General features: G+C 49.8%; 1 protein-coding gene across 3 annotated transcripts in view; it reads left to right on the top strand.

Moving 5' to 3' along the window:
- Positions 1-22,410, top strand: part of LOC144158637 (uncharacterized) — a 210,865-nt gene that overhangs the window by 56,606 nt on the left and 131,849 nt on the right. For 2 of the 3 annotated variants that reach the window (XM_077689669.1, XM_077689668.1), the window contains exon 1: positions 2,002-2,463. The exons of the other annotated variant lie outside the window; for it this stretch is intronic. In XM_077689669.1, the coding sequence (XP_077545795.1) occupies positions 2,461-2,463 (3 nt within the window). In that variant the 5' untranslated portion in view covers positions 2,002-2,460. Of the gene's footprint in view, positions 1-2,001; positions 2,464-22,410 lie in introns of those variants that run through there. 3 annotated transcript variants of the gene reach the window in all.

Below are 22,410 nucleotides of genomic sequence, written 5' to 3'. Positions count from 1 at the left end.
TGTGCATTTTGTGTCCGTTTCCAAGCATCCGCTTTGAGCGAGGCTCGATTGGCCGAAAACGGACGACCCGAGTGTGACCCAACACAAGCAGGGCGGGGTATCGCTTTTAGGGTGGCGAAGCACCTTAGGACTCGGCTTTGTCCGTGGCTTGGCGTCCGTGTACACAGTGTTGCGCATGCGCGAGGAGCATTGGATTGGATTGTAAGGGGTTTGGATTGGATTAAATTGAATTGTATCGGATTGGATTGGAATTGTATATACTGTACACACGCGTCGTCACTAATTTACATGCGCTAGTGGGCAATGTCACGGGTGATTTGCAGTAAGAACGATCCCCAGTGCTTCGCCCACTCGTCATGATTGACTTCGTGGAGACGCGTGAATTTTTTCTGCATCTCTTTGGTCAGAGACCTCCCAAGTGAAACTGCACCGCCATTGAAACGGACGCGGTATGGGTGTTTTTTTTAAATGCACACACCGTCCCAGTGCGGAATTCTCAGCTTTGTCCGTTTCATGCCCGTTTTCCGAGTGTCCATTTCGAGCGAGCCCTGATTGGCTGAAAGCAGGCGACCCGGCAGTGACGCAGTGCAAGCAATGCGGAGCGTCGGAATATGTGCATGTCATAGATGAGACGCCTGGCGAGTGCAGCCAGTGCAGCTACATCACGAATGGACGCGAAATTGACATTTTTCGGAACGGACAAACTCAGACTTCCGCTCTAGGTTCACACTGTACATGATAGTGTTAGGGAGTCAATGATCATTAAGCAAGGAAGGATTTGAGAGAGGATTTGTCGTCAAAAAGGTGTGCGACGTTGAGCAACGCGAATTCGCAGTGCCGGAAAAATTGCACTGATCTTCAGCGAGAGGGTAGTGACAACCCTTGGCGTGAGGGTCACTGAAATGTATTTCGTCCCACACCTCTAAAGAGTGAGGAAGTCGCAAGCGGCGAGCGTGGCTGTTATTCGGGTCCCCATAATGTATAGAATAACGGTTCATACCGTCTCGTGAACGGTGGCATTTGTAGCAGGAGCGTGAGAAGGGACCACAAGCCTCACACTCTAAACGGTATCGCCGTTTCATCCCGATTCTTTGTAATGTTATCTAGGCATACTCTCACGTAAGCCGATCTTTGAAAAGCAGTGCTTCCAGCGAAAACTAACAAACCAGCAAACAAACAAACACGGCCCCTTATCCGCAGCCAGGCTGCGCTACTTTGTGAAAGGGGGGCCATGTGGCACAGTGAAGCTTAGCCGCGGCAAACACTAACCAGACGGACCGGCATGGCAAGAGGTCGTCGAGTGCTCCAGTCGCGGCCCTTATCGCCCCCTCGCAACTACTCCGAAGAAAAGGCGGCGCAATGAAGCGGCGAAGAAAAGGGCCATGCCGGCATCTGTCTCCCGAGGAGGGGCGGCCGGCGGCGTATTTCCGCGTTCACCGTCCACTGCCAGAGGGGACGACACCGTCGGGGAGGCAGAGGACGCCGACCTCCGGGCCCCTCGCCGGCCGGCGGCGACCGACCGCGCGCGCAGATACCGGCAGCCGAGCGACCTGTTGCGCGTCCGCACTGGCGCGCCAGCCGCCGCGCACATCTTCAACTTCTGTCTGCGCCGTTCCAAAAACAAAAAAGAACGGCTCCGCGAGCGCTCCTACTGTGGCTTCATTTCCTGTTTTTGACGCTATTTCGAAAGAGTGTCAAAAAGCTTCACGATCTTTTTGAAATAAATCTGAACGCCGCGCGGTGTACAACGCATTCGCTAACTGCTCGACTTCGTTGGCGAGAAAGTTTACGGTCGCTTCGAGACGTACAGTTAGTTTGTGACGTCTCTGCTGCTAGAAGTGGCTTTTCAGGGACAAAAGGAAGCGCCCCCAAGCGTGCTGGAGCGCCGGGGCGCGTTCGCGAGTGCTTGCCGAGTCGGGCCGTGAAAACAATGACGTCACAGCTACGCGCGGCTATGCCGCGCTGTCATTGGTCGCCGCCGCCTCCCTTCCTTCCAGGTGCGCGTGTTGCCCAGGTGGCCGGAGCGGCGCGCGGCCCGACCAGCCTGTTGAGTTCGTGCCACCGCTTGCGCGCTGCAGCGGCGTTGACCGGGTTCCGTTTGACGATTGTGTGCTGCGGCGAGCCGTCTTTTGTCTGCGCTGCTCGTCGTCGTTGTCGCCGCGAGTTTGTGGAAACTACATGTCAACCGCGCCGTGTTGGCGGCAGTGAGAGGCTCCGACGTGTGCAGTGTTCGTGCGTGGTGGTGGTTCGTCGGGGCCGCCGACCCTCCGGAAGTTGTGTCGGTTGCACGGGCCGCCGCTGCTGTCATGGCGGTCCGCCGTGTTGTGTAGCGCGGGACGTTTCGGCTCGTTCGCGCGTGCTCGTCGCCAAGGCAGTTGGGCGCGTCAGTTCATGGCTTTAGCGCGGCCACCCCGTCCTGTCGTCTAGCGGGGCCACCGCCAGGAATACCGTGCCTTCGCCATGGTAAGTGGGCTCCCCCGTACCTTCTTACCCTCGCCGCATTGCAGCCCCTACAGTGCTGGGAGCAAGCGACGCGAAAAATGCGCCGTTAATCGGGGACACGCGTCTGGGCTGCTTCGTGCTCGTGTTGTGTTCGTCTTTTTTTTCCCCTCTCTAGCGTTTCCCCTCTCCGCGCTGACCGGTGTTTTGTTGTGACGAAACCTCGTCAGTTGTTAGCGTGTGTGGGTTCAGCGGCCTGTCAGACCCGTGAGATCTCGCTGTCACGGCATTGTACGCTTACGTAAGCGTCTTTCTTCGCTAGCGATCCTTGGCATACATAGTCGACCGCTTATCGCACGCAGCGTGATAATTGGCCGCTGCGATGTCGTTGCAGTGTCCGAGCGCAAAAACGAATTTTTTTCTGCCAAGATCGTGTCGTCGACGGCCACGGACGACAAGTTGCTGTCGATTATCTGACGGGTGGTTCCCTCGTTAGAAGCTTTTCGCAAAAGAATGTTCAAATTGTTTCGAAATCATCCGCGGTGTCTTGACGTAGCGTGTTTCACATTTGAGCTGTGTGAAACGAAGCTTTGGTTGCGGATATTTAACGAGAAACCTGTCTTTTTAATGCTGAGTACCTGTGGAGATCGTGCACGACGTGTCGTGTTACAATTACGGTATCTTTATTGTTACCGTGCTTACTGTTTTGCACTTGTTACTTCTAGGAGCTATGGGCGCTTTTAAACTGTGATAGGAAAGCGCTGTGTAAAATGCTATCGGAGGCCGTTTAATCGCACAACTTTAAAAAAGGGACTGGCTATCAACCGCTTATCGCAATCGGTGCTGGAAGCGCGTCCGCGTGGCCATTGTAGCCGCTAGCGCGCAAGACGTTCCACACTGACAAGCCGACCTAAACCGCCCCAGGCAGTACAGCCATCTACGACTTTGAATACGAGCAAGGGAACGCGCCTCCAGGCAAGTTGCACATCGTTGTATGTATTATGTGAAAGGTGGTTGCATTGATTGCGTGAAAAGAGGATATGAGAACTGTTCTAGTGACATTGAACTCCATTTTTATCGCGTATGGCTTACGTTCATTCCAATCAGATGGAGGGTAGTCTTTTTAATGGCGGTAAAGAAGTGATCGTGTTTAAAACGCAGCAGATTTGCCAGGGGACATCTGCTGTTAATGGTGCACCCATCGGGCTTGTGACAAATGCTTTGCTAGGAAAGGGTTGAGCGTTCGAAAGTCTTGGTTGAAGCGCTTTAGCTTTCCTTTTAAAAACCGTTGTCAGCACAGTGCACTCTCTTTAACCGATTATATTCAAGTTCTTTAACAGATGTCATAGAACTGCTAGGTTAACGTTTTCTTATCTTTACAATGCAGTAAAATTATAAAAAGGCCGTTTCTTACCGTTCTACTGCGGCAGAGTCCTTGAATTGAAGGATTGTGAATATGGTAACGCCTGCCGTTACAGAACGAAGTCCGCAAGGCGGTATTAGGAGACTGGGGGCACGTAAATGTATTAACATGTGCCTGAACAAAGTAGATGAGAATCTGCGAATAGGTACTAGTGTAGTTGCAAATCCATGAGAGCTGAGGCGACATCGAAGTTGGCCGTCCTTTCTAATTTCTGAAGTCAGCCGCTAAGGGCTTTCGACGTTTTCTCTTTTGGCGAGCCCTTACAGCGGGTTACAGGTTTAGACCCCCTCTTGTATCGACAAACTAGAAGTTACCCCCTTTTATCTCCATGACGTAGAAGCAAATTTTCACCGTCCAGATAACAGAACAAGCTCTTAGCTGTCGCTCAATGAGACTGCCTCGAAATTCTCCTGTACTTCGAATGCAATCGCTCCAGCGTTGGGCAGTTGTACCGGTTGTCGCCTGAAACACTGGGCACTGGTATTTGGTTCCGCGCACGTCATTGTCGGCACGAATGATCGCCTTGGAAAACAATTCATAATGTTCTCGTCGGAATAACCGCGTGTGATCATCGACCCCGCTGTTTTGACGCCGGCCAGTCACGGGCGGCTGCTGTCACTGACGTGCCATTTCAACGGCAATTGTCCAGTTGTCGAAAGATGGAAGTCGTTGCCCGTGTCTACTCCGCTAACCACTTGGAGCAAGCAATGCAAATACATCTCGACGAGGAGACGCACGCGGGTTCTCTACCGGCCGTGGCGGCCATATTTGTTTTAGGTGCGGAGTACCTTTGTACCTCCCAATGCCCGTCCGCGTCCATCCATGCGCACACCACCATCATACGAAAATCTGTCGGGGCGCAAATCGGATGTCACTCGGGGCACAACTTGGATGTCATTTCGAGTCCCCGTACTCCGCACCCTCGCCATCATCCACGGAGTGGAGATTGAGATGCTGCCATTTTTTTTTCTTGGAATTAACGGCCGTACGTGTGCCGAGATTTCGGTGCATGTTATAGACATCCCCAGGTGGTTTGAACCAATCTCTATCCGTCCTCTGCCGCGCGCCTGGTAGCGCAGGTGGATCCCGACATTGTTCCTATAAAAAATAAATAAATGCGTTCGCCATGTTGTTTCCGCTGGGAGCAGCTGCTCTCAACGACTTCTCCCGTCTTCGCAGCGGGGAAGGGACGAGTGTTGTGATATATTCCAGCGAGCTTTTCGTCATCAGTCTATTTGCGGCGGCGCCCAACGTAAACAAACAAAAAGAGTTCGGTTTAATCCCCGCCGTGAGGAGCAAAATGGAGTGAATAAACTTCTATTTCGAGCTTTGTGATATTTGTCTCGTTCGTTCGCGTTGTGAAGCCCGTTGCTGTGCGACTGAACCGTTCTGTTGGCTGAGTGCGATAGGTTCTGGGTTCGACAAATAATGGAGGTATTGAAGGGAACATGCGAAGCAACTGGTGACACCCCCCCCCAGCCGCCATCCGGCGATTTCTGCCTGACGTCACGGGATGTTGGTTGTGCGATTTGCGGCCGACGATTTAAGCCACCGCCATAAAACATGACTGGCCGCTGGTAACTATGCTTTTAGTACTCTCCCATACTACGTCAGTCCTGCCCTGTGGCGCGAAATTTGAAAGTTTGTCAATATTTCTTGTTTTTGTTTTTTCGCTTAAAAAAACGCCTTTCATGGCTGAAATGTAGCTGAGTGAGTTACCAAAGGCTGGTTCCTTCACATTGAACAAAGTTGTATTTTTGTCTTCATGGCCCCCTCAGACTATTGGATCTGTTGGGTGGTAAGAAGCTGAGGAACTGTAGGCAACGTTGCGGAATTGTCTTATCGTCGGCGGGTGGTTCCGTTCCTGGATTGCATATGAGGCGCGTCGGCTGACGCGGGTGGTTTTTTCGAGTGAGCAGTATGTTGTCGCCGTGAGTTTTGTTCCTGAATTGTATCTTATCGTCTGTCAGCCTGTTCTTTTTTTTTTTTTTTCGCTGTAGTGCAGGGTCACTTCACCCCATCACACGTCGCCCTTATCTGTTCATTGCCATTTTTTTTTTCAAGTCCCTCCAACCTCTAAGTGACTCTCGCTTATCACATTCACCTGGCTGTTTGCACTGATATGTATTCACATTTTTTTTTTTTTTTTGCTGTTATTGTTCCCCGTTTTCATGTGAACGGTGTGGCTGATTCATACGCATGTGGCGTATGCGGTGCTCACACCCTGGCACGCTGTGTGACTTTCAAAGCGTTGTGCTTTGCCCAGTTCGTTCTCCTTTTCCAGAGTGAAGGGTGAAAAACTAGCGGCAGCTTCACGACCGACGTTATCTGTAGTTTGATTTTAAACATATCCCTAAAACGTCTTGTTTCGTGATAACTGCTCAGAGTAGATATCCCCCGTCTCCAACATCGGCCCACCCCGCACCGTATCGTCGCGCGAGGTCGATAGTCGATGAGGGGTGTGTCATAATCACGCAAGAGCTTGGAAACGCAAAGCGAATTAGTGAGGGTAAATAACTATAGTTTAACCTGGAATTGCAACATTCGGTCTCCGCCCACGTACTTACGAGATTGTGGGCACGATAGATCAGTTGGTGGGGACAATAACCGAGACAGGGTCCGCTAATCGTACCCCGTGTCTGCGGTAATTTTATGGACGGTGATAATAGGAGATGGCTGATAGTGATAGTCAGTGGCGCACTCAGGATTTCATTTGGGGTGTGTGGAGGTGAGGCTTATTTTTAATGTTTGGGGAGGTTGGGGTAATCGCGCCTCGAATACTGCCCCTGCACATCTCGGAGATGGCGACAACTGCATGCGGGCCGGTGCCCTCGTAACCTGAATAAATGTACAGCGAACCCCTTGTTATGACGAAATCGGTTTATTCGAACTATCGCTTTATTCGCAGTGTTCAGTGGTCTCCGCCGTAGTGCGCAGAGTGCGAACCATCCCCGCGCATTTAACAAAGCGTCGCTTTAACGAAGTCTGGTTCCCGTCCCTCGGGCTTTGCTGTAAGGAGGAGTTCACTGTCGGCGTTCCAGCTGTACGCACATCGCGACTGCGCGGCTTTCCCCGGGATAACGCGAAGGGCTGATGATCATTCGAAGTCACGGAAGTTTATTAGAAAGCGAGCCACACGCGCATATATATATATATATATATATATATATATATATATATATATATATATATATATATATATATATATATATATATATATATATATATATATATAACACAGAAATAAGGGTTGGCAGTCGAGAAAACCTCGGAAAGCAAAGGGGAGGATGTGGTAGATCATTGAAACAGATTAAGAATTTGGAAAGAAAGAAAGAAAGTGAAGAAAAAATGCCCGCCAGGTGGGATCCGAACCCACGACCTCCAGAATACCGGTCTGGTGCGATATATATATATATATATATATATATATATATATATATAATGGTTGACTCACGATTAAAAAAAAACAGTGGTTTACTGACATTTCGACTGGAGAGGACCAGTCCTAATCTGAGTAACGTACAACCTAGAAGCACGCACGCTTATATACTAGGTGCGGAAGGTGGATATGTTCTTAACAAGGGTGCACTGTAGCAGGCCTTCCGGACCTATGTAAGCGTGCGTGCTTCTAGGTTGTACGTTACTCAGATTAGGACTGGTCCTCTCCAGTCGAAATGTCAGTAAACCGCTGTTTTTGTTTTTAATCGTTATTCAATCATTTTCTCAAATATTTATTCTGGCTCCTCGAGTTGTGTGTATGTGTATGTATATATATATATAAAGGTAACTAAAGACAGTCACACGATGGGAACATTAAAAAATGAAGTTTACTCACGTTTCGACTGAAGGACCAGTCTTCATCGGAGCTCCTGCAGTCGATGAACTTCTTTTTTTATGTTTTTCTCTTGTGTCTCTGTCTTTACTTACCTTATTTACTGGCGCTGGTTGTGAGTATTTTTTTGTTTCCAGACTAATATTTATAGCACCCTTAACAATAACGTGACCTCATATCTGTTGGCCAGCGAAGGTAATCACAAGTTGTACAGTATACAACTTATTGAGAATTGCGACCACGCAAAAAAAAAAAAAGAATCCCTATCTGCCAACGACACGGACGGAGCACTCACGCACTTGACACCACGTCCCCTAATCTGGAAGGCTTCGATTATCGCCCGTACACTGAGAGCCTTTTGTTTGGTAATTACAGCAGTTTCTTCAGTGGGATTCGCAACGGGTTTTTCCGTGAGCGTCCGCAACACGTCCCCTCAGAATATTGAGTGCCGGGGGTGAACCATACAGTTTCAGACTGATAATATTTACTAGAGGAAAGTCTTGCGCTAATGTCTAAGCGAGCCGCGCTTGAGCGACCGTACGTGACGTCATGTAGCGGACGTCATGGAGAAACGTTCCATCGTTACTTTGGATGGGGCGCCAACAAGCTGAGAAATTGTCTGTGGCAGAAAAAAACACAACCAATAAACCAATGTAACAAGTTAAGCTCCGAACGCTTGTTTGTCAATACTATTTAGAAGCCTGAGTTCTTAAATATATACCAGTTGCGAAACGCCGCTTCAGAATCCGGGCCCCCCTGTTCCGTTGAAGCAGACGGGCAAGTTTACTGGAGCGCCCCTAGGGGACAAAAACTGAACCTCGATAAAGTATTACTTAATGACAATTTTTTGTAGAATAAAGCTTGCTTTTTAAATTAGAAGACATTAATTACGTACAATGCACGTATGTTTTTATCAGTGTGTCGAACCTAAAAAAATACCTGTTCGGTTACCTTTCTGGTTCAGGCGAAATCATTTCGTTCCGGTTCAGTTCCGGTTCGACGAAATCACGTACCGAACCGGTTCGGGAGCTTGAACCGGTTCGCGAACCGCTTCGAGGAGTTGAATATTTATGAAATTGGAAAAAAAAAAAACATTTAGTAGTTTAAAAGGACAATGAAATCAAAATACAAACAAAAATTCAGAATGCTGCTGTTCCCCAAGGGTAGTGGCGAAATTGCAAAGCAAACTTTAAGCAATTACAAGATATTAGAAAAACAGATGAAGTGGCGACGATTTACCATCTAAATTCTCGCCCAGAGTTATGTTGCCCTAGCGACTATTCATAAAGCCACTACCAAGAGATATGACGTTGGGTTATATTTTCTGCCGTTTCTTTTTTTTGTTGTTGAAATCGCAATCGTCGCTATGAAATCGCCCATTATACGGTAATCTTGAAGTACAGTGTACTAGAATTGGTACACTGTACTTGAAGCCTTAAATTTAGGCCTGCGTACAGGCGCGTTCAAGTGCCAGCGCTTAATACCAATGGCGCACATTTTTTTTATATTTGTAACAAAACAGAAAAATCCTACAACAGGCACATAAATACTACAAATGAATTAGATTATCTGATCACCCTGAATAATTTGTTAGCTGTCACCTTATCGAATCTGTTAGCCACACTTGTTAAAAGTAAGGTTTAGTTAACGATCAGTCACTGCATTAAGCGCTGGACACATGTACGACTGGTGCACGCGATTTGCATGCGACTGATTGTTACGATTGATCATTAGGACCTGTTTTGGCGTCGTTCGCTGGTCGGAGGAGGCTCACGACGTGCGACTGGCAAGCCAGATGCAGTCGTGCCATCGTTGAGATCGTCGTGGGGCCACAGCCAATGAAAGCCCGCTGAGCCCCAACCGCCCGCAAACGGCTTGCGTTGCTCGGGTGTTGGGAACTTTAGGCTTAGCATCCTGGCGGATATTTGATCGCCGCTATCTGTGTAACTGCGAGTGACAATCCGTAACACAACTTTTCACCACACTATCATCCCCTTTCTCACATGTGGAACTTTATTAAAGCTATAAATGTTGTTTGAGCGATCGGTGACCAAGACATCTGCGTAGCCTGTTTCGATGCTCCCGCGCAGGTATCGCCATCTCTCAGCCGCTAGGCGCACCGCGCGGAGCGTAGGCTTGCATCGCGGCAGATATCTGATCGCCGATTTTAAAATAAGCCATGACAACAATCCCTAGCACAATTTTTCACCACACTAACACCTACTTTCTCGAATGTGGAACTTCTTTTTAGCGATCAGAATGATTCAGAAGAGCAGCGACAAGCGCGGGTGCTACCGTGGTCTGCGCCGGTTCGAGCCGCTGAGTGTGCCGAGCTGGCAGGCGCGGCCGGCGTGTGCGCGGACTGTTTCCGAAGGCAGGAAACGCTTCACAATTGCCTGCTTTATCCATTTCTTGCGAACAAACGCGCGGAATCTACAAATTCAGCTCAGCGATCGTCGTAGTTAACCATGGAGCAAAAACAGTGGGCGGAGCTACGCCGACGACGCATCGCATGCGCGCATCGGGCCATGTGTCTCAAATTCACGCGTACGACTAGTCGAGGCGACAGTCGTAACGATCAGTCGCATGCAAATCGCGTGTACCAATCGTACATGTGTCCAGCGCTTTATTGCTCTGACCACTGCAATTCATTTTTGCGGTAGCTATACCGAATGTGTGCATTACAATCAGTAGGTCATCGTACCGCCTGACTCCGGCCATCGTTCCATGTGCAACATTGCGGAATCTTGTAACAGATTATGCTGTTACAAAATGAAAGGGAAATTTGACGCGCGGAGCATGAGATGGGACTCTTTTGGGTAGACGCTCTTTAATTCGTCCACAGCAGTACTATCCTCCGGAACGAGTAGCAATAGTAATGTAGCGAGTTGGGCAGTCAGTACAAGTGCTCCTTCGAAAAAAAAGCAGACCTGAAAAGAGTCAAAACTGCAGAACAAGCAGAAAAGATGATCGCTGGGCGAATGGGGCAGCGTGGCACTTTCTGCACGTGTCATCTGCTTTATTACTGTTTCTGCTTCCAAAACAAAGGTCGAGGGCTGCAGTTTTTTGCCAAGGGATTAAGTGCGCACCTTAACAGTTTTCCCTGACATATCTGTTGTTATTTGTATCTATAAAAAACGGAACTTGTCCACTGTACTGTCCTCAAAAACTGACCACGGAACTCACTTCCTTCGCATTGATGACACGTTTGGTTGTGAAAGGCAGGGTAAAGAAAAGTACAGAGCAATATGCACGTTTTGGTGCTTTTTTTTTTACTTATTCGGTTTTACTTACTTTTTGCGTAATATTTTAAGACAACGTGATTCGCCTTTTCTTTTTTGTTGTTTTCCGTGTAAACACATTAAAAAAAAACTGGCGCATTTGATTTCCCGTGCTATATCTCTGCTCCGAGGCGCAGCTTATTTTGCAGGCCTGCAGACTTATTTTAACCAGCTGGTGATATTAAACGTGGATCAAAATGTCGATACACGGACGTTCTCCATTTCCATCTACTTCAGAAAAACGGTCGTGGGGAAGGGAGATCGAGGCCACTTGTGGTGAGCAGCAAACGGCTTAGCTACTGAGCAGCTCCTGCGGTCACACTTGTCAAGTATTAGCAATTTGCAAGTGTCGGACCTTTTAAACAAATTGTGAAATGCAAAAACTTCGCACAAATCGGGTGTGGGCTTTCGCTGTTGCGCAGTGGAGCACTCCTGCAGCCTAATTGCTCCAATAAAGTCGCAGCTAGGGAAGGGCAAAGTCGTTTTATATCCCCTGCAAGCTGCCGAGAACAACATGTCGTTTGGTCAGCTTGCACTAAGCTCGAGCGCGCTTCCAGCAGCAACACACCACTGCTACATTGGTGCTCATTCATTTCCCCTGTTACATAGAGCGTGCTAGTGTTCAATTGTCCGGAAAGTGCGCAAGCGGGTACAAAGTTGATGGTACGTGAAATAAAAAAAAATGCCTGAATTGCATTGACTGTGCAATATCAGCAACGGAGGGTCGAACCGTTTCGGCATGAACCAGTAACCGTTATTTCTTTTTTTTTGTTTGTTTCAGTTCCGGTTCGGGTTCAGCGTGCTCAAAAAATAACGGTTCGGGTTCGGGCTCAGTTCCGTCAAAAATACCGGTTGAGTTACGGTTTTCAGTTGGGTTCCGGTTCGACACCCTGGTTTTTATGGTTCTTTTTATGACTTTCAGCAGCGGCCGCAATCATTTGAGTACTACAACTTTCTGCCGACAGACGACAGGCTAGTCAACTTGCCCCCGTGCTTGCACCGGGAGGGGGGAGAGACCGAAGACCGGCTTTTGATGCAAGCTTCATGCAAGACGAACAAGAGAAACAGTGTCACGTCACCCTCTTTTGTTGGCTTTTTTTCTTCAGGGGAGAACGAAGCCAGGTGGCAAGTAGGAGAGCTGCCGGCTCCCACGACAGCACGCGATTGCAGCGACAGATTTCCCTCTAGCATACGTTACATATGTATGAAACTCTACGGAGGGAACAGCCGTTGCCGTAGTCGAGTTACCGCAACGGGCTGCCTCATTCCACACCGTTTTCTCTCACCTTCCCTCCCCTTCGAGCAAGCTTAAGATTACTTGTGGTGTAGCAGACGGGATTTTCTTTTCCAGCCCGCCCTTGTAGGGTGACCCAGTTTTTCGAGGAGTGATGATATTTGGCCGGCGCGATTTCTCGCACTCCGAACTGTTGTGCGAAGTTGTTACGCGCTCGCTGTGTGTATACGGTCGACGACCCTTCTACGAGCGGTTGTTCAGCGGCCCTCATGATGAACGATCGAGCGGTTGGTTAAGGGTTGCGTGGTCGACGCGCGGGCGACTCGAGGGATCTGTACCTCGCCCGGAACAATAGGGCGGCGAAGGGCGCCCGCCGCGGGAGGCGATTACGGAATGGAGAAAGTGAGATACGCGGCTCAGATAAGGCTCTCGAGTGGTTGTGGGAACGCGCGCGCATGGAGGGCCTGACTGGAGCGCAGCCTTTGTGCCGATAAGGGGCACTCCGCGCTGGCCGCCGGCGGAGAGCTCTTGTTGAGCTCGGGCGATGAAACGTGTGGCGTGCCTGCGTGCGTGCGTTCGTGAGCCGCGCTTCGAGCCCGGGCCGGCACTTCGCAGAATTCATTTCTAGTACTCTAGCGGCGAGGACGAAGCGAAGATGACGACACGGGCGCTGACTCTCCACTGAATTTTATTTTGGAAGGAAGAACGTTTGCAGGGAATGTGTGAATGCATAAAACGTCGCTGGCAATGCAAACGCGAAGGGAAGAAACCCTGAGCGGGCCCAGCAGGAGAGCTATACCTCTCTTTCGGAAAACGCGTGCTGCCCCTACAAATGGGGAATGCCTCCATCTCCTCGCGCACACTTTGAATGGCTTGCCTGCTCAAAACATTTGTATCAGCAAAGCACGGCTACCTAAAGTAATTTGAACCCGCCGCGCTGGACGCGCGTTCGATCCCGCCCGCGGCGGCTGCTTTTCTGGTGGTGGCGGTAGGCGAAAACGCCCGTGCGTCGAGATTTAAGATCCCCAGCTTACAATTCACTGTACCCTGGTAGTCAAAATTAATCCGGAGCCCTCCACTACGGCGCGCCTCGTAGCCTATAGTTCATCTCATAAGCTACATGCAGCACTGTGGAGGCTACATTGTTATCAATAGTGCGCCCACTGAGGGCGCCTAATCCGCCGTGAAGGGGGTCCTGAAAGGACACTCCCTTCTCCCCTCTCGGCAAGTGGCACCGCACGGCCCCGGCGCCTTTTGTCGCTTCCTTCGCGGTGAGTTAGGCGGCCTGAGGGGGACAACAATGTAGCCTCCACAGTGCTGCATGTAGCTTGTGAGATGAACTATAGGTGTTTTCGGTTTATCCTTCAGGAAAAAATAAATATTTCGTTTACGTTTTCGTTCCGGCTATAAAAATGTTTTTTTATTTTTTAGGTTCGATTTTCGTTCAGTTCCGACACGCTGGCATGCTGTGGTGTGGTCGCGATCTGGTGCGACTGGCTTAGCTGCCGTTCTCTCGGATGTGTGTGCTTGGGACGGGTAGTGTCTTGGTAGCCGCTAACTTCAGGAGGCACCGCCCGGAACCGGTAGTCTCGCCGTTGTAGGGGCCGTCGAAGCGCGTGTCAGCGGTGCGCTGCGTGAACGCACTCCCCCCGTCGCTGCTGGGGCCGCCAACGCGCTGCAGGTTGGCGGTGCGTCAAGGAGGTTGGAAGCGACGCACCGTCGTCGGCCTGTTCGCACCCAGGCTTGAGTGGCGTTATCGATGTCCCGGCAGCGTCACATTTGTCTTGGGCACTCCGGAACCTTTCATTCATTTATTTCGCATCAAGTAAAAATGCAGGATGCTGGAGATCCGCAGAAAAAGCCGACGAGATGTCAGCTTGACGGAGCCGCAGGCCCCCACACTGGCCGCTTGAACAGCATTTACAAATGTTGTACGAACACCTGACAATACTGTTGTTTATTACAGCAATTTGGTTTGTAGAGAATCATTAAAATACAGTGACACGGGAACATCGGTAAAATACCAGTACAAAAGTCAATAGTACAGTATAAAATTATTAAAATACAATGACACGGAAAACAACAACAGCAGGAAGTGTTGGCTGTATGACTGCTATAAAAGAGCGTCAAGCACAACGGAGACATATATTTGCCGCACTCGTCAGTGGCAGCCTAAGCACATAAAAATAAAAATCCAAGGAAGCTCTTCAAGAAAAAATAATAAAGTACACGTCAAAAATACACCAACAGAAACAACAGAAACATGCCGCTGCTGTTTGGATCCCTCCTCCTGGTTACTTGGCTCATACCCACGTGGGGGATTGGCCAGGAATCGGGCGTGAGAAGGGCTAATGCGCCCGCTTAAACCACCGGAAAATTATACACCTCGCTATTTATACGCAGAAAGAGAGAAAATGGAACTGGTTGAAAGTTGTAAGTGGAGTTTTGAATAGAGCAACTGACCTTTTTGGAGCGGAAAAAGTACATGCAAGAATCACAGCTATCAGGGCAGGCGCCTGTTCTCGGAAACGTATGCATGAATGGCTGCAGCCACCCCACGGTGACAATATCCCACTGATGTGGCCCCAAAAGATAGTAGAACGGGCATGGAAATAGGCAGACCAATTTGTCGCAATGGCGTGGCAAGATGATGTTGCTTTAATCATCTCTTCATGCCAATCGAATCATTTTTTTTTGTCATTTTACGTTTCATGTTAGCCAGTTGAATGTCCCGATTCTTTTGCGGGGCATCGCCCGGTCGGTTACGCCATTGGCGCCACATTTAAATTTCCACCTTCGTCCTTTTTTCGTGCCGTATACTTCTGTGCAAACTATGCAAACAGGTAATGATACTGAAACTTGTGCGCGGCAACAGCCTCGCCTATCAAGTTTTGCGCGTGAGTGAAAGTTTCCCTGAGTTTTTTGTTTGTTTGTTTTCGTTCGTCGCTACGAATGGATGCAAAGCTGACTCCGGACTGGCTGACAGCAGCAGCAGCAGCAGCAACTCGAATGACCACCCGTTTCAGACAACACGTGCGGCCAGGCTGCAGGGCGGAGGCCGTCGTTCGGTCACTTCTTACAAGTCGGATGAGGCGGACGGCGACAGCCTCGGTCAGCGTACCGCGGAACCGGACACGCACCAACGAACGGCGACGTCACCCGGTCGCGGTTCGCTGGAGCCCCCTTGCAGCCCGCGCTTGGACGAGTCCAGCGTCGACTGCGGAGACGCCCAGGGAGAGAGCGGTGCCCCGCCGACGGCGTGAACTGTGTGTACTCAACCTAAGCGCCGTCACACCTCCCGTCATCTCAGGCTTCCCACGGAGACGGCACACGCGCAATCCTGTCGCGTTTCCGCGACAATGACGCACTTTTTAAATGCGATGGTCATTCTTGAAATGCGAAAGCTTTGGTCTGTGCGTCTTTCGGTCCACCGGCCAGAAGAAGACCATTGAACGAAACACCCTTCCAATCTACTAAATCACACCTTCACGCTTGACAACATTGTCGAGCAAACAGAACAACACATTAGGCGTTTTTGAGGCAAAATACCAATACATAACTGGTACCAGCATCTGCCCACAAGTAGACACCGAAATACAGCACTGAGCCCGAGGAGGCGGGTTTGATTCCCGGCCGCTTTTCTGATGGAGGCGAAAAGCAAAAACGCCCGTGTGTACGAGATTTCGGCGCACGTTAAAGATCCCCACGTGGTCAAAATTAATCCGGAGCCCTCCACTACGGCGCGCCTTATCGCCTGCGGTGCGTCGGCGCGTTAAACCCTACAATCAATTAATCACGTACAGCGTTCGTGACACATGGGTACCGTAGTGCTCCAGTCATTAGATTATACAGCACACAGGGATCTGTGAACAAGCGACCGACGAGACGGTGTTCGTCTCGCCCTCTCACACCCTCCGCGTGGCACTGGGTGTGCACCCAGCTGCACCGAACTACGCAGCGTTCGGGGAGCCCGGCTCGACGCGGAAGCCAGGAAGGCGAGACGACGATACGATAACGGCCGGTGAACCGGCGCCGCACGCATCCATGGGAAGGGCCCCTTCGACGGATCAAAAACAATGCCGCAGAGGGGGTGGGACCGGAAGCGGAAGGGGGGGTCTCTCTCACGCCGACTGCCGCTAGACAACGCGGTGTGCGACGGCACGCGACACAAGCGACGCTTCGAACGCGGCTGTAGCGTCGCATGCAGACGACAACACTTTCTTGCGCGGTCACGACAATGGCGCCCCCGCGATCGTGGCATCAAACACGTGCGCGAGGAAGACTCCACGGGCAAGAATGGAGTAGTAGTGGATCTGTTGGCTGCGCGAAGTCGACGAGAACGCGATCATTCACAGTCAGGGGGCGGTATTCTCATGTTAGTCCGTTTTGAAAATGTCCGTTTTGCGTCCGTTTTTTTGTGACGTGCTTCCAGTTGTATACGCGGGCTTTGGGTTGACTTTTGCGCAACTGTTCTTGTAAACACATTTTCAACGATTAAACCTACTTTAAAATATCTTTTATGCGTTTATTCTTCCGCCAGCGAACACAAGGCGACGAAAAACCGTATGCTCCAAATCGTCTGCTCCGCTGCTCCAAAGCATAGCTCCGCTGTGCTTGCATGGCGTCACATCCGGGTGTTTGCTTTTAGCGAATCAGGGCTTGCGCGAAACGGACACTTTTGCAACGGACAAAACATGAGAATACCGCCACAGTTCTATGCCCACTTCAGGACCTCGGTCAAGCACCCGTCAGGGAGTGAATCCTCGTGAAGGTTCAAGCACCGGGCCACAGAAGCCGCGCAGCTACGAGTTCATAGCCTTTTTCACGCAGCACTGTGTTTTTTCACGCTACAGTGTGCGATATTCCCGGAAACCTCGACGCTAATTTTGTTTTCTATTCACGTTGTGCTCTCCTCAGCGTTCCATGAATTCGTGTCCCTCCGCGCTCGCCGCCATTTCAGAAGCGCGAGCACGCCATAGAAACACGGGATGTACCCAACGGTGTACACACTACAGCAGCCCGTGCTTCGCACAACTTTGACGCATGTGGGGCGAAAAAACAAAGGGAAAGAGTAAACCTAAAGAAAAAAAAAAGTTTCGGCGCAGCGCAAATGGGAGCCTTCCCGAAGTCAACAAAAACACGGCCTCGACGGTGACCGAACGGTGACCACCTGTTACTCGCTGTGCAGCGAATCAATCACCTAAGAGCGTGTATTACAAAACAGAAAGCAGCAAAGCAAGCGCAACGCCGCAAAGAATTGCCGCCACAGAGCAAAGATCCACACGAAAGGATATATTACATAGCTGTTTTGGCGCACGATATTTTAGGGGCGAAGCCCCTTCGGGGCTAGGCCTGTTGGAGTCTCCTGTCGTCGTCGTCGTAATGGTCGTATCATGTAGTCACGGCACTAAAACATCGGACACTCGTCTACGGCTCGCGCTGGAGCGCTTTGTAACGCGTACTAAAAAAAACACCGCGACACTCGTTTACGCCTCCCGCTGCAACGCTTTGTGCTTCAAAGACAAGAGACTTTTACAGCAAAGCTGTGTACCTCTACCCCATGCATTTATAATTGCCCTTTAACATTATTTGTACTGGCCTGAACGCTGTGCGTTTCGCAATGTTAATCCCAGTGTTAATCCCAATGTTAATTCCAATGTTAATCCCAACTGCTGACGTGGATACTCAGTCCAAAAGCCGGCTCTGGTAAAGTGAGTTCTGGTAACGCACTCAGCGGTGAGCGTCGTTTTTCGCGAGTGTCATTCGCGATTGCTGCCTGATACTGTCTCAGCGACATCGTAAGCGACAATGCTGGCGTTAAGTGCGCCTAAACTTGCTTGTTTCCCAAATGATAACACATAGAAGGTACAACACCTCGGCCGCGCCCCTCGTGAACGGTTGCCAAACTGCGGAAAGAATTAGCGCAGCAGGCCGCTAGAAATGCGCAACTATACTCGGGAACTATAGTTAAGAACGGCAATAGCTCATGTACGGTATCACTCCGCCTAAGCGACGGACCCGGATTTCAACGGGGGCGCGCGTTTTGAAAGGAGATTGTTTCGAATGAGTGATATCGTCTCCCTTTCTCGCGTAGTTTGTTTGTCGTCGCTGCAGTTGTTTATAAGCACATTAAGCCCAAAAAATCACGAGAATGGCTCATGCCATATTCAAAATATTCCCAGTAACGCACTACTTTCGCCGCGCGGAGTAACATCCGTCTGCGGTGATGAGGCCCAGCGACTACTTCTGTTAACTTCAAGGCTGTCGAGAGGACGAAAAGAAGATTAGAATGCTGGTGGACGAAAAGCAGAGAGGGGAATATTGCCTAGGACAGTTACCACCTGTAAAAGGGAAAAGAAAGTATTTCGGGCCTAATAAGCGTTAGTGCCTGCCCTAAGCAGCGCTAGTATTAAACTAAGAGTCTAAAACATGGTTATATTAGTCCTTTTTGGTAAGATGACATGTCATCACCCCGCTTCAAAGGGGAAACCAATAGGAATCATCATCATCATCATGTTATGAAGTAGTAAGAGGAATTTGGAAAGGAGTAATGGTTCCGGGTCTCACGTTTGCGAATGCTGTACTCTGCTTAAAATCAGACGTTCTATCAGGCCTTGAAGTAAACCAGAGAACGGTAGGACGTTTGGCCTTAGGCGCGCATGGAAAAACAACTAACGAAGCAGTTCAGGGAGATATGGGCTGGGCGTCGTTTGAAGTTAGAGAAGCTCAGAGTAAAATATGCTTTGAGATGAGGTTGAGGGCAATGGATCAACGAAGGTGAGCAGCTAAGGTATTTAGGTACCTATACTTGAAAAGCGTGGACACGCAGTGGTTAAGAAAGACTAGAAGGCTAACGATGAAATACGGAAAGAACAGTGGGGAATCCGAAACAGCCAAGGTAACCAAAAGAGAGGCAAGGCAGATTGAAACGAATAAATGGAGGGAAAAAATGGAAGCTAAAACGTCGTTAGAGATGTACAGGGCTGAGAAATTGAACATCAGAAAGGAAAATTTCTACGATAGTTCCCAGGGCAGTGCTTTGCTTTTTGAGGCTAGAGCAGGTTGCCTGCGAACTAAGAGTTTTGTGGGGAAGTATTCACAAAATGATGGGGTATGCGTGGTCTGCGGAAAAGAAACAGAAACTATGCGGCACATAGTGTTAGAATGTGAGGGTATCCATCCAAATCTACATGAAGGGAATATTGGGCTTTCAGAAGCCCTAGGATTTAAGGGTATCACAGAGGAAGTTAACTTCGAGGCTGTCGAGGGGACGAAAAGAAGATTAGAATGTTGGTGGACGAAAAGCAGAGAGGGGAATATTGCCTAGGACAGTTACCACCTGTAACAAGAAAAAAAAAGTATTTTGTACCTAATAAGCTTTTTGTGCCTGCCCTAAGCAGCGCTAGTATTAAACCAAGAGTGTAACGCATGGGCATGTTAGTCCTTTTGGCATCACCCCGCTACAAAAGGGAAACCAATAGCAATCAGCATCATCATGTTGCCGTTTTTAACTTGCACCCGAGTATAAAAAAAAATTCACTGCCCTTCCACATCATGAAGAAGGATGAGCAGCGAAGGTGGGCGCAGTCCAAGGTGTGCCCGAAAGAAAACACGTTAGTTTGCAATTTGCAATTGGTAATACGTACTTCCGATTGAATGAACCCTTCGATGCCCCAAACTCTTTTTTCCTTAAGACTGCGAAAACATTTTTTATGATCTAAAATGACTCCAGACATCACAAATAAGAAGTCAGAACATAATTAGGCATTTATTAGGACGGACACAATGAGGTGTTGCTTCTGACAAACACCGGGCATTTATTGCTCCGTATATCAGCTGAGCAAAAATGCTACCCTGATGAGAATCTACACGCTAATTTTATGGTTCAAGTCGAGATCATAAAGCGTAGGTCTGTACTGTTATCATTTGTAATAACAGCGAAATTTCGCAATTTCGCTTACCTCTTACGCGCCAGATTCGGTTCGATTGGATCCCAGTCTGGAGAGTTTGATTTTGGCCTATTTCGGAGCAAGTGTCGAAGTTTTTTTTTTTTTTTTTTTTCAACGCATAGGTTACGCAGTCTACTTGTGAACAGCGAAACTTGCTAGGGACAATGTAGGCGGAGAAAGACGGTTAGAGCGCTGTTTTATTGAAGTTCACGCCCTCCCTGAATTCGTCTGTATCGTGTTTTGGAGGGGGCATGAAAAGAAAATTTCAGTTTTGAGTTTGGAGAACCAGCCTTTGGTAACTCCCTCAGTCCCTTCCGGCCCCTAAGGAATTTTTTCTTAACCATAAAAAAAGTATGCAACATTTAAGAACATTCAAATTCCCCGCTACAGTGACGTAGTAGAGGCCGACACTAGAAACATAGTTGCCATTGTGCTAACTGAACCTTCCTATAAAAGGGATGCGATAAGACAAAACTATATACATATGTCACTTCAATCGCCCAGTGACGTGTCTTGGCAGCGCCCCAGGTCAGCGGTCGCGATATGTACGTATGTATATGTTGTGTGTGCTCTTGTGCCCCCTTTTTCCCCCGTCCCAAAAGAGTTCTGCCTCCGGGACATGCGTGCTTTTTCCGCTGTCCCTGCTGGTATTTGCATATAAGGTCGCGTCGTCGTCATCCGGGTGACACTCGGGCAAGGGTCGCGCGTCTCCCGCTGGGACCGCTGTTTCGGTCGCCGCGCGGTCACTATGACTGAGCCTCCCAAGTCTCTGACCGACGTCCTCTCGTCGTGTCCCGCTCGGTCGTTTTTTTCTTCTTTTGCTCGGCTCGTTGAGCGTCTCTCTTATTTCGCCGAACACCGACGCATGCGGTGCACCTTATCGGGGTGCTGTGCCCGATAGCGACGCGCTTTTTACGCCACAGGAATCGCGATGGGCGCTTGCATTTCGACAAGGCGTTCATTCGGCCGGAAGGTCACTTAGAGGATGAGTGACGTGCGCTATTATTTCTTCAATAACACTTCGCGGGTGAGTCTGGCCTATGTATGGCGCGGTGATCGCGTGACGTGATGCGGAACGTCAGGGCAGCTGGAGCGATAATTACGTGATCACGTGACAGGGGGCTGCTTGCTGGGGCGTATTCTGGGCACGAGCTGCTTCGCTGGACGTGCGCAACGTTACTTGGACGTGCGTGCGCACGTGCTACGCCGTGAGCCTTTCCTAACCGCCTCGCATCGGCTGGGGGAGCGAGCGCTCAAAGGGCGCGTGACGTGTGCGGGCCACGTGAGTCCCTTCCAGCCGCGCCGTCTCCGCAGTTGGCGCGGCCGTTAGGCGGAAGGGGGAAGAACGGCGGCTGCTCTTGCCGTACCCAAGCCCTTCTGTCACCTCGGCCACATGGGCTTAGGCATTAGAAACTTTCATCATACCGTGTGTTCCGTACGTTTCGTATGTACCGGGCGTACTGGAACCCGACTGCGCCTGCGCGCGCAGCGTGGAGGGCCGCACCCCATCGCAACGAATGTGCGCTCTTCGCGAGGCGGAGCGCAGCGTCAGCGGAACCAAGCCACCCTGCCGGAACGAATGCGCACGTGCTTAGTCGGATCCCGGTACATAGGTACACATAGTGTCACTAGATAAGTTACACTAGGTACACACGGAACGCACGGCATGCTAAAACTCTCTAGTGTTCACAGTAACAAAATCGGAAGCTACGGCTACTGCTGTGTAAAAACTGCGTGGTCTCTCTCTGTCGGTGCAGTATTTAAAAAAATACCACAGCGGCTCCTTTCACCGGAAGCAGGCAGATTGGCCGCTCGTGCTTAGAGCTGGGTGGATGGTTGTCTGTCATTTCCGGCTGCCTGCCTAAACTTCCCAGCTGTGAGACATAGGCGCAAAAGTCGGACGAACACGAGCGCGGTCTCTCAATGTTCCCTGTTGGTTGTATACAGTCTGACCTCCTTAATTTGAAGTCGCATTATTCGAACCAACGGATATTTCAAACTTCCCCATTGGTCCCTGCAAACATTATAAACATGTGCCATGTCATGTGAGTAGCCTCTGCAAGGGCATCTTGCGCTGTAGTTTCGGGGGGGGGGGGGGGGGATAATATACAGCGTATCAGAAAATACAGAACAGTGGTACGAACACCGGTGCTGCAAACGAGCAACTTTCCTGGTACTCAATTGTGTTGATTGCAGACTGCCTGCTGTGTATAGTCCCTCGCTTATTCTTTTTATCGATGTCTCAAAACCTC

Source organism: Haemaphysalis longicornis, unplaced genomic scaffold (genome assembly GCF_048455015.1).
Source record: "Haemaphysalis longicornis isolate Haplotype H1 unplaced genomic scaffold, Haemaphysalis longicornis Haplotype H1 scaffold_10, whole genome shotgun sequence".
Taxonomy (NCBI): Eukaryota; Metazoa; Arthropoda; class Arachnida; order Ixodida; family Ixodidae; genus Haemaphysalis; species Haemaphysalis longicornis.
Note: the sequence above shows the minus strand (reverse complement) of the source record. Positions and strands in the feature narration are given on the sequence as shown.